Source organism: Panulirus ornatus, chromosome 3 (genome assembly GCF_036320965.1).
Source record: "Panulirus ornatus isolate Po-2019 chromosome 3, ASM3632096v1, whole genome shotgun sequence".
Taxonomy (NCBI): Eukaryota; Metazoa; Arthropoda; class Malacostraca; order Decapoda; family Palinuridae; genus Panulirus; species Panulirus ornatus.
The window spans coordinates 69,125,724-69,138,844 of NC_092226.1; the positions used below are offsets into that span (position 1 = coordinate 69,125,724).

The 13,121-nt window shown below is 42.0% G+C and overlaps 1 protein-coding gene across 5 annotated transcripts in view; it reads right to left on the reverse strand.

The window, feature by feature from the left end:
* The window catches only part of LOC139763143 (max dimerization protein 1-like), a 618,467-nt gene that overhangs the window by 591,049 nt on the left and 14,297 nt on the right, over positions 1-13,121 (reverse strand). For all 5 annotated transcript variants that reach the window (XM_071688871.1, XM_071688879.1, XM_071688850.1 and 2 more), the window contains exon 2: positions 9,718-9,820. In XM_071688871.1, the coding sequence (XP_071544972.1) occupies positions 9,718-9,820 (103 nt within the window). The remainder of the gene's footprint in view (positions 1-9,717; positions 9,821-13,121) is intronic.

The window sequence follows — 13,121 nt, forward strand, 5'->3', positions numbered from 1 at the left end:
AACTCACGGGATTTCATGGCCTTATTTTTTCTTTTTTCTTTTTCTCTTATAGGGCGGCGGAAGTAGCTTTGTTGAAGGTTCGAATAAAATCACACTCATACCCCACATACAGACACACACACACACACACACATATATATATATATATATATATAGAGAGAGAGAGAGAGAGAGAGAGAGAGAGAGAGAGAGAGAGAGAGAGAGAGAGAGAGAGAGAGAGAGAGAGAGAAATGGCTAGATACAATTACCTCATTTAGGGCCGACTCTCCTTCCTTTCCGTTGGGAATGAGTCACGGCAGATATAACTGGCACTCCGAGCGGCCATTGTTTAAAAAAAAAAAAAAAAAAAGACGCTTGAGTTAGTACGCGCCAGCTTGCTCGAAGTTCGTTAACGCTATTACAGGTACTTTACCACACCACGGCCCTGAGTCGTCACCCCCCACCCGCTAACTTTTGTCTCAATCAAAGCTTCTGACGGGCGGAGGGATAATCTACCCTCAGCCTGCGGACACAGGACTGTTCCGCCGTCCGTAAAGTCTGTATGAAGAGAAAAAGGAGAAAATGTATGCTCAGGACCCGGTCCCAACACTTGAGCGTGCTCCGCGTCACTCTCTTCCTGGTTGTGCCACTCGTTCGCCAGCCGCCTTACCCCTGGACCCTAACAAAGGGACTGGATTGCCACCAAAATACACATCAACAATTGTAATATTGAAAAAATCAATAATAATAACAACAATAATAATAATGATAATAATAGCAGTAGTAGTAGTACTAGTAGTAGTAGTAGTAGTAGTAGTAGTTGTAGTAATAGTAGTGGTGGTGGTAGTAGAAGTAGTAGCAGGAAGAACGACATAATTTTCACTTCAGAAGTACAGCCAAGTCCAACAGCATCGTAAACCCTTCATAGTTCCTAACCACTACGGAGGCTACTCAGCTCCTCACCTGCACTAACCTCTTTAGCGGTGAAACCGAGACAGATAAGAGCCGTGGTGGTGCAGTGATCCCCTATTTTCTGTCTTGTAATAACAACAACCACAATAATAATAATAATAATAATAATAATAATAATAATAATAATAATAATCAAGCAGCAATGACAATATGTAGAATACATTTGGTAAAATCAAGGACAAGCACGAGTAATAGCGTATCACACGGGCATTTATAAGTCTGGCAAATTTCCTCTAGGCGTACCGATTTTCTTTCTTTGGCGCATTGGATCGCGTCCCGGCGCACTGGAACGCGCCCCGGAGCACGTTTGCGGTCTAAAACCCAAAGGCCGCTATGCGCATCTTCTTTTCCTGAGCCGTCAAACACCACAAAATCAGGGGAGCATTGGGTTTACCCCAAGGGAAAGCAATACTGTTCGTCAACTATTGGTACTTCTTATGACATGCCAATATTACTGACGTGCAGGAAAATATACACTTTTACATTCAAATTCCGATTGACTTAGGACTAATTCTTTATTTGAATGATCAGAGCTACATTTGCTTACATTCTGATCGCTCAAGGGAACGTATGATGATGCTTCACTCACAATTTCTCCTTTTCTTCCACTTGGCCCTACACTCCCGCGTCCACCAACGCTATTGTTTCATCCCTCTTTCGTTTGATCATTATAAAATGTCAAGTATAGCAACTCCCTCCTCCATGTCCAAACTGGGAAGCCATACTAATTTTGTGTTTTGTTTTGGTGAAACGGCAAATCGACTCCTCAGCGGTTGACCGAGTTCGGCGACCGCTCTTCAGGCCATCTAGTGAGACGCCAGAAACGGTGCTCCCGGGAGAAAATTCGCCGGAAAAGGTGCCCTTTCGACGACATCACATCTACGGTGTACACCACCTTCCAAAACAATGCTGCCACGATCAAGTATTTGGGAACCCCCAACTTCAAAGGGACTGGCAACACTAAAATACGACACTGTATGTTACGAACTGTGTAGTCTGCATGCGATAACAACCCACAGAAAAGCGAACCCCAAACAAACTTTCCTTCCACCGTCATTACAAAACCGAACCGATGGTAACTTACCTGGGGTTATGGGACCAAGATGTCAACAAAGACTTAAACTTACGTTCAATGCGTCTGTTTAGTTCTGGTCCGGTACCTCAGGGCACTCAGAAACAATTGTCTCAAGCACATCCTCCCTTCAGGTCAAACAATTTATGACCGTACCTTTCCACGCGCACATACATACACGCCAGGGCTTCCGTGGCGTAGTGGTTCAGGGAACAGATATCGCCTGATCTCATATCATAAGAGGATATGATATGCTAACTTCTTGAGCATGACACTGCGATACGTGAGGCACAACGGAACGAAGAATGACTGAGCACAAACCCACAACCCTTGAACACAAAGGTGCAAACCTTGAGCACGAAGGGACAAGAGCAATACAGCACAGCCCTTGAGCACAATGGTACAGGAGCGAGACGGTACAACCCTTAAGCACGACGGTACAACCCTTGTGCACGAAGATATACAACCCTCGAGTATAACGGGACAACCCTCGAGCACAAGGGTACAACCCTTGAGTATAACGGGACAAACCTCGAGCACAAGGGTACAACCCTTGAGTATAACGGGACAACACTTGAGCACGGCGTTACAACCCTTGAGTACAGATTTACAACCCTTAATGACAGCACAACACTTATGAGTGGACAGCCTTGCCTTTCACGAGAACCCTCACAAGTCACGAGACATCATACCCAAAGGCTGGTACCATCGTGTTGAAAGGAAGTGGTTTAAGGAAATATAATTCAAGGTTATTAAACCCGTTCCATGAAGCCGGACAATAACCACATCAGTCTTTCAAACAACGCTTACAATTAATGCTTGCATAAACCAAATAAAACAAGAGAAATACGTACGTGTAGGACTGGAATAGATTGGGACGCAATAAAACTCAGAACACTCCACACTCTGCAATCACTATTGCATTGCTCAAGTCGCCATAAACAAATACGACAGTGTGTGCTTACTACTGCCAATGAGGCAAAACAGTCTTGTACCTACCATCTGTATTATTATCACCTTCTCAGATCAATGGATCTGATAATTATCCCAGAGAAATCTTAGCGTATAATTACCGCACTGAAATCAATCTACAGAAACCCCAATTTATTTTTCAAAATAGACTGAGAAACGTTTTATTCAAACTGCCGTTCCCGTACATCACATCATATACATTACATCATATACATTACACAAAGCTTTTAAATATTCCATCTTCTTTACAACAAGGGTATATAAATCATTTCTCTCTTTCTTCCTCCATTAACTTCCAATCCGTTTTTGACTGTCAAGACACAGCGATTGGAAAGTCAATCGTTGTTTACTGGACGGCCTTGGCACTAAAGAGAATCAACAAAGTCACCTCAACGGAGTTGAACTCCATACTTTCCTAGGCTTTTGTTCCCAACACCAAAAGTAACGGTCGACCTCACGAAATCACGATCCGCCGTCCCTCATGTACGAAACTACACTAACTCATGCAATACCCACACGACTCAGCTCCAGTCCCTTTGGTATATAATGACCCCGCATTCCCTTAGTCCATTAAGATTTCGCAGTTTCGAGTGGAAGCCACTGAAAAATTAACGTTGACGAAGTATATAAACACAAAATAAATCTCACTGGATCCATTGAGAAACGCAGAGAAAACTACTAAAGGCAGCCAGACCCATGGAAAAAAGGCCACAGAAACTTGTTTCGTGAATACGAAACAGCATGACCGCATGTGAGGACAATAGGATGGACACAAAGACTATTAGAAAAGCGACCACGGAAATGATGGAAAATGCATAAAAGACGACGACGAAAAAATATATACAGGCGGCAGGAAGGACGCGCTGTTGCTACTCAAGAACCTAAAAATAGCATGATTAACATAAAATCAACACATGAATGCAGTGAATGAAGAAAGGGAGCTGTGAGGAGTACCCACGAGAGAAGGGTAAGAACACGTGAAGGATAACACGTGAAAGGCCATTATCAGATACAGATGACAAAGACGAGATATGAGTACGTGTAAGGGGGGACCCTCTTGGACAAGTGATAACACGCAAAGTATTACATATTTCTATGAGTGACTGGCTAAGGTTAAGGATCACTTAAAGACCCGCCCCGCCGCCCCCCAAAATTTATAAAACTATTCAGAAAATGTTAAAAGTTCTCCCTTAGCCAACACATAACGAAAACCAACCAGAGGAGATAACACCATGGACTAAATCTTTATACAAATGACGTGGACCTAATAATACGTGACATTATCATCTCAAAACACTCTACACTCTGACCACAACCGAACTGCGATGAAAAACCAAGTTCGGACGTCAAACCGCCGAGTCAGAACACAGCAGTGTTGTCTTAAGAAGATTGTTTTAATGGTCGACCGATATACTGGGAGGATGTGATCAATGAGATGTCTGCCACACACCTGGGGAAAATCCTGCTGTTGTGCAACAAAACACGAGGGAGAAGGGGAGGTGAAACGTGCAATTATTGAGACATGACCACTTTCTTACTCAAAACATGCACCAGACATACTGCCAGTACACAGAGTCTGGGTTAGAACAAGGAAGACGACGAACACTCTACAAAGGGCGATAGGGCATTGCAGAACTACTAAAAATTAAGCCACATCTCCCAACGGCAAAGGAAAGAAAACTTACCAGGTGGATTATCGGACACAGACCATTAACTAAGAATGTCAAATGAAACTAGAAAAACGAAGGAAAAAGCTATTAATGAAATAAGAAATAACCCAAAATACTTCTTCTGCTATGCAAAACGCATTTACCAGTCCACAGACTTCACTAACCCACTTAAAACAGGTTTTTTTCAGAGGACCGGCGCCAGGAGGTGCGTGAGAGTCTAAAATGGAAATAAGAATTCGTATTCAGTGAGCCAAAAACCACATTTAAGATAAATGACCCCAAAAGACTTCTTCCTGAACAGTAATCATCCAAGTGATCAGATAGCAAATATCACCAACTCAACACAAGATTTCGAGAGGACAATTAAGAGCATAGCATGCTCGTGTACTCAGCTCCCAGGCCTGGACTCCTGGACCTCAGCCTTCATAAAGAAATACAAGACACCTTATGCACGTGAATTGAATACTCCCCGAGAGGAAAAGTCCTGATTTTGACATTACTCTGAAACTGACTCACGTCGCCCCATTCAACATAAGTGAGAGCAAGGCAGTCCCCCCTTAAAAAAAAAAAAAAAAAAAAAAAAAAAAAAGATATCGACCGATAGCATTAACATCAAACACACATCATTAAAATCTTCGAAAGACTCTTAAGAGGCAAGATGACGGCATTTAGGGAATTCAATAAAGCTTCACAAATCAGGACAACAAGATATCAAAGTGGGAAGATCTTGCCTATGTCAATTACAGGACTACTAAGATAGGACTGTCGAGTCTCTGGAATACAAAGAAAATGCGAACGCGATTTGCTATGCAAAAGCATTGAACAAATGTGACCATGGCGTCATGGCACATTCAATGCGAAAGAAGGGAATAATTGGAAAAACTGGGAGATGAATACACAACTTTTTCACAAACAAATCACAACACGTACTTGTAAATCATGCAATCCCCAGTATCTCAAGGTAAAAAGCTCAGCTAACCCAAGAAACTGCACTTGCACCCCTCCTGTTCCTCATCCTCATATCATCCTAGGCAGATGATATAAGAAAAAGTATGAAAATCAAATCAAAAGAAGATCCGGAAAGGCTACAAAGAGACATTAACCAAGTCTCTAAAAGGGGAAACTGAGAACAACATGCTTTTCAACGGAGATAAGTTTTCACTCCGGTACGGGAAAATAAAGAAATCAAAAACAGCACAGAATATCGGGCACATACGGACGATATCATAAACCAGATGAATAATGTGAAAGGCTTCGAGGTAATAATATCTAATGAATTAACGTTCAGCGAACACAACAAAACAACGGCTGCCTCACACAGAAGGATGGTGGGATGGATCCTGAGGACCTTCAAGACAAGTGAAGAAACACCAATGATGATATTCAATGGGCTACTTCCTCCATGAATGGAATATTGTTGCGTTCTAATTTCACCCGACAAGGTGGGCGAAACTGCCTAACTGAATTAGAAAGGGTTCAGAGATCTTTCACAGCCTGTATCAATATGGTAATGGAACTAAATTACTGGCAACAGCTGAAGTCCCTGAGGCTACAATCCCTGAAGCGCAGACGGGAGAGGTATATCATCATCTGTACCTGGAAAATCCTAGAACGCATGGTTCCCACCTTACATTCGGAAATAACATCCTACTGGCACGACAGGGATGGAAGACTTTGTAGAGTAATACCTCTGGAAAACTCAACGGTGCCGTATGCATAAAAAGAGAACACCTTAAGCATCCGGGGCCTAGGACTCTTCAACACCTTGCCATCTACCATCACAAACAGCCTGGCATGTACGGTGGAGAAGTTCAAGAGTGCACTGAGCAAGTACCTACAAAGTGTACCAGACCAGCCTGGCTGAGGGGGGCTATGTTGGCCTGATGGCTCCACCTTCCGATAGCTCGATCAACCAACGACCAAACAGAACAGCCGGGGCCCAGTCCAAACTGTGGGGTTGAAGACCCCCGAAGACTTCACCAGAGCACCATCACCACCAGTCCCCTCTACCATCCTTTGACTCACTTCAGCCCACACGGTTCAATTTGTTGCCACATCTTTTTCAGGTACCGAAAACGTTCCACTTCCTCCAGGTCCTCCCCGTTTAAACTGACACTTATATATATATATATATATATATATATATATATATATATATATATATATATATATATATATATATATATATATCGCGAACTTGACAGGGCGTAGATGCCAACAAGCGATTGCACTGTGGCTGGCAAGATATATAGCACATCACATGCAACAGGACGCGCATGGTACACGCTGACATTAGCATACACTAAACTTGGCAACACGCCACTCTGCGGTACACTCCAGCTAAACTCGTAATAAATCACAAACCTAAATACTACCCCAGGTCATTCCCTCTCCCCGAATCCCTCCCACAACAATCTTCAACTTCACAGGTACCTCCTTTTTTTCTCCCTCCCAGATGATTCCTAACCTGAAATAAATATCTATTTCAAGAAGAAAAAAAAACCTATCAGAGGCCCATTAGCCGATGACAGGAGGCGGTTTTAGGCCTGGCACATCCCTCCGCGGTAGGCTGACGTCTGTTCTTGGCAGAGGTTCAGCACGTGATACCAAAACGCCAAAAGCAGCCACAACTTCGGTCATGATGATTCGAAAACCGCAAATCATATCGTCTATAATCCTTGGCTTAAGAACGAGCATTCATGGTTCCATTTGTCGCTAGCACTCGACCCCGGTCGCCAGTGAACTTGTTCCCCAGGATCCTACAGCTGCAGTCGTGTGTTGTGCTCCGGGAACACACTATTTGATCGCAGTCTTTCCTGGTCCCAGCTGCGATGACAATCTCACGTTTTATCAGTTACGAGAAACACTGAATATCTTATCATCTACAGCTAAGGCTTAGCTGAGCTGGCGGAGTATTCGGTAAACAAAGGCGCTGCCAAGAAGATGGTCGGTTCCGTTAATCACCAATATTCTTTTTCTCTACAGAAAACTTCAGTGGTGGTGATGTTCGCATGAGGCGACCACCTATCCAACACACTGGGTTCCATTACACGGCAGTACAGTACAGTACTAACTCTCTTAATCACGGCCGTGGGAGAGGCGCACATTGCTTTGTCGTTCCATCGAGCCCATTCATATCACCCTTATCATTTGCTTCCATTAATAATGCAAGTCAGTAATAATAACAATAATATATATATATATATATATATATATATATATATATATATATATATATATATATATATATATATATATATATATATATATATCAATCCGTGAGGCCTCACAAACATCCGACAGTCTCCGGGTATCAGAATGAGTCACCAGCTGGTTGCTACAGAGATTAGCGTCAAACAGCTGCAGAACACAACTGGCATGATAATGATGCAACAGTACCGTTAGGAAGGCTGCGTCCGACACCGCCGCACACCCGGACGTGATCCTAACGGCCGTTAAGTGCGTTTGGATTAGATCATACCAGGGCGGAAGACACAACGGTGAGGGGGGCCAACATGCATGTATATTCACTTTTATTCATAACTAACCCAAGGTCAAATTACCACGAATGAGAGTCCCGGTGTGGCCCGCGGCCGTTCCACAGGCTCATGGAGTCCAAGGCTGCGCTACTTCCAGTAGCAGGTAAAAGCAGACTCCTCTAAAGTGAGAAGTTCTTTTCACGGGACTGTGCACCTTATGATACAGCCTCGCCAGAGGTGTTTGTCCACTGGCGATGTAACCCCAAGCAGGCAGAGTCCATTACCATCCAAACAAAGCACAAAGACACACTAACACTGCAAATTTTAGTCTGATCCGATGGCCTTCCAACGGAAAAGTTCCCTTGGTATTCTCTCTCTAATCTTTTGTTGGGAAACTTCCATTCCAAGACGATATTTCATGAGAAATCATAGTAACGTTTAAAACTCCACACACACCCTGACATCCAGGCACAAGTTGTTTTAAACAACTCGCTCGCTAAGTGAACCAAACATTGAGAATTTTCTTAACCTAGAATGTCAACGATTTCTGATCTTTGTTTACCAAGCAAGGAGGTATAAAAAAAATGTTTTCATCGATAAATATTCTACACCGGAAATACTCGTGCATGCATTTTCATGTTGCACTCGGGACTACATGACTTGAGACGTAAACATCAGCCTTCATGGGACTCAAAACCCACAGGGCTAGAGAAATCAAAAGGGGGAAGAACGGCGCAAATATACATATATATTCGCTCTTGAATATTCGCGTGAGCAGGATGCCTGATTTTGGATGATGAATGCCCTCCCGATTTTGCAACATTTTGTTCATGATCGCTGCCCCCACAAGGTACGCCCTGGGTGAGCTTCTTTCTTTCAAAAAAAAAAAAAAAAAATATTGCCATGGCAGCTTACAAACACCCATCGTGTCGTCTGGATAGGACGGGAAAATCTACCGAGTTGTCAAACATTTCACTTCAGCCGGCTCTGTCCTTGGAAACAGCAACACACCCCAAGCCCTTACATACGACTTGTTATTAACATATATCCTCAGACTGCAGCCGATAACACTACGTAGCAGTTATACAGCCAACATCGCCTCCCTCCCCCCTGGCAGGTGAGATGATTCATTTCATGGACTTCCTATGCGGTAAGATGGGAACAAACTTCCTACGGGATGAGGTAATACGTAGTAAAACAAAGTTACAATAGATACAATCATGAACAGAAAAAAAAAAACTCGATCCCAAAATGATTCTTCTAATCCACACAAAAAAAAAAAACGTTAAAACATTCTATAATTTATCCTCAAAAAAAAATGTTTTGCCACACGAAACTAATTTTCCCCAAATCAATACTTTTCCCCCCGACACAGGTGGTGTAATCCCATAAAGTTAACTTAGCCTTTGTAGTTCAAGCAATAACCCAAATATACTGAAAGGATTGAAAAAAAAAAAACTATACATAACTTTAAATAAATGCTGCCTAGGAAGAAAAGAGAATGAAGAAAAAAAAGAGGTCCAGCAACCATAACAAAAAATATATTACTTCAGCAACAGCGGTCTCTACTTACCGGTTACTCTGCAACTTGGATTTGGACCGCGATCGCTTGGAGGATTTTGAATGTCTGTAGTGGTCGGGCATAGGGAGGGTTGAGGCATAGCCGTGCTCCATCTCTGTCGGGGGAGGAAAGACAATAACACAGGCATTACAAGAAGAGAAAAATATAATATCATGATGTAAAAAGTCGTCCTCGACAGCTATAACAATGAAAAACACACACACACACACACACACACACACACATGATACACAGAAGATAAGCATATTAAGCCAAAATTTTAACAGCTGGCTTTCCCCCCAAGCCAGGCTGCGTCTCTTGGCGTACATACTGCAAATCTTCTGTAATGACCTATTTGTAATGCATGGGGAGGGGAGGGAAGCACTCCCATAGGTTTAAATAACTTCTGCTAACTGTCTCGTATACTCACAATAGCATCATTCATATCATTCCATTCATTCACCTATCTTTTACTATAAAAGCAATTCATTAATTCGTTTCTACAAGGTTTTCTTGATTTCAGGTTGCATGGTTGTTCTATCCTTGCATATCTCGAAGAACTAACTGTCCCCACCTGACATCATCAAACTGGTAAAAGGGGGTGTGTGATCAAGTCACCACTTACTCTACTTTCTTCCATGATGGAAAATTAAAGGCCTCTAGCCTTCCCCTCTTGCTTCTGGTACCGCCTATGGTGCCTTCCTATGGAACTTCTACATCAGCTGTGCTTCTACTTCATGTGATGAGAAAAGTTGAAAAGTGTATTCAAGTTTTGGCCTTCTGTAGGATGAATGAACAGTTTTCTGAACTTCTCTTTATTCATAAAATCAAATGCTATTCCACTATTTGCCAGAAGACAGTGTCTCTTTCTATCATCCTAAAATGGGACTCTGCTGGCAAGAATTTACACAAATCGAGTAAAGCAGTAAGCCCAAGAACAGAACCCTGCGGCACGCCACTGGTGACCTCAATCCATTTCGAGGTAAAACCTTGACATGTGTCCCTTGTTTCCTTCCACTCCCATACTTATCGATTCATCGAAGCAGTTTCTACCTTATCACTGTCTGATAATCACCCTGCTGTAAGCGAGCGCATGTGTGTGTGTGTGTGTTTTAATGGATAACATCCTCACGAGCAGCTTCACTTTCCTTAATCTGTTACGCCTAGGGAGGTGGACAAGCCTACCATGCTGAAGGGCAAACGGTAAGTACATGGGCACTCGCGTCTCGTGTAACACTGATGTCCCGGTGCGATCATTTTCCGTGAAACAAGGAAACATTTTCTGTGGAGAGGAGGTGAGCGCAGTATCTGACACCAAACGGAGGGACAAAGTGAATAACCGTAATTACATATCATCTTCGCCGCTGACGCCAGTATTCCCGTGCAAGACTTTTTAAAAGAGTTGCAAATACAACTGTTTTTAAAAAGAACTTTCGAGTAAAAGTTAGGTGCAGAGCCGTAAGACGTTCACTCAGATCCGTCCGGTGTACTTTATGGCCACAGCGTCAACCAATGGAATGTGTACTAAAGCACTTTCTAAAAACCCTCCTGACCACCACAACGATAATTACAAGCACCTTGACATACACACCGTAATTATACACAGGCAACATATACCATTAATGGATTCCTTAGCATACCGTCGCAACGTAAGGCCTTAAACATTAAACGCAGTTTACCATCAGTAGAAACCGATACTGAAAGAACTCATGACGTGATCACAACACTGAAACATCCGAGTACTCGGTAGGGTACAGAAGGCACACAGTTCTGGAAGCTGGCACTACTTCTTCAGAAGACAAGACACAGAGTTCTAGGTTTCGTTCGCAGATCCAGCTCAGGTCTTCGTTGTTTACATATTCGAGGAAAAGACACGAATTAAAATCGTGGGTAAAAGTTTCAACATTCATCAATGTACACAAAATGAGCTGAGGCCTAATGATTTCCTCCACTCCGTCTGAAAATAACATTTCAAGTACAAAAAATATTTCATATTTTCTTACCTTAAAGTTAATAAACGTAAAAGAGATGCTAGTGTTCCATAAAATGTATAAAACTTGAAACAGTCCAGCTATATATCATGTTAAATTGTTCATTCATCATAATTCAAAATATGAAGGATATTTCGTCTGTGTGTATCTAGACAATAAATACCTTAAAACTAAGGACTAATAACGTCTGCGCGAGGATTTAAGAAGTCTTAATACCTTCCTTTCTCGAGTTGCGGAGTTAAGAAATTCTCTATCTTTCGTATTCCTCTCTTCCCGTTTTCCCCTCCTCCTATTACGGTTCTAACTTATGGAATCACTTCTGTAAACACTTTTAAGAGCTCTGGTTATAATTTGTCAATATTCAACATTTGTTCTGAAGAGATAAGGAATCCTAGCCATACAATAAGGTGAGATGACTGAAGGAAAATATCACCCGCTGTGACTGGCTTGTACACACTTGTTTGCGTTATTTAATAATATTTCCATATAAATTACCTCCAGACTTTAACAAATATATTACTTCATTTTCACAAACCTAACGGCAATACTGATCATACCATCTCTTCATCTAAACCTAGAACGCATGTTACATTCTTACAAACTGTGAAATGGTCGAATGCATCCCTTCCCTCAGCAAAAACACGTCGTACATCTCTCTCTGTCAACATCCCCAAAACTTACTGTACATTCCCAGCTACTCTTGTGTCGTAGCGTTAATCTAGTCACAATATCAAAGTGGACAAGAATGCGTTCTTATCAATATGTATGGTATCCAATTCTCTCTCTCTCTCTCTCTCTCTCTCTCTCTCTCTCTCTCTCTCTCGCCACAAGGAAAATTAATGAAGATTCAAGCGCTTTCGTTAATGATTTACATCATCAGAAATATATATATATATATATATATATATATATATATATATATATATATATATAGCTGCAGTTAAGTATGACAACGGTATCGACCCCATCCGAGCTCGCACAGACCGCTACAAGAACAACCAGTGTGAACATCAATCAGGAGGCTGCCACCCCGATGAGAGTGTGTCATTGTTTAATCCCCCTCCTCCCTCTGTTTGACCCCACTGTTTATGCTGTGTAACTCAGTTACATATACATTCTGCCTTTGGCTGCCTGTAATTAATAAATCGTCCGTTATTATCATTATCATTATTATAATTTTATTATTATTATCATTATCATTATTATCATTATTATTATTACTACTCTTAGTATCATTATTATTACCATTATCATTATCATCAATAACGTTGGTGCTGTGTCTCAGCATCTAATGCACAGAGGCTGGGGACAAAGACATACCACTGACTGATACCATACTGAAAAAAAATCCACGAAAACCATCTCTCGATTCTTGATTGGAGAGAAAATGTTGTGGGAGTTGAAGGATTTGCGAAGGGATCTGTT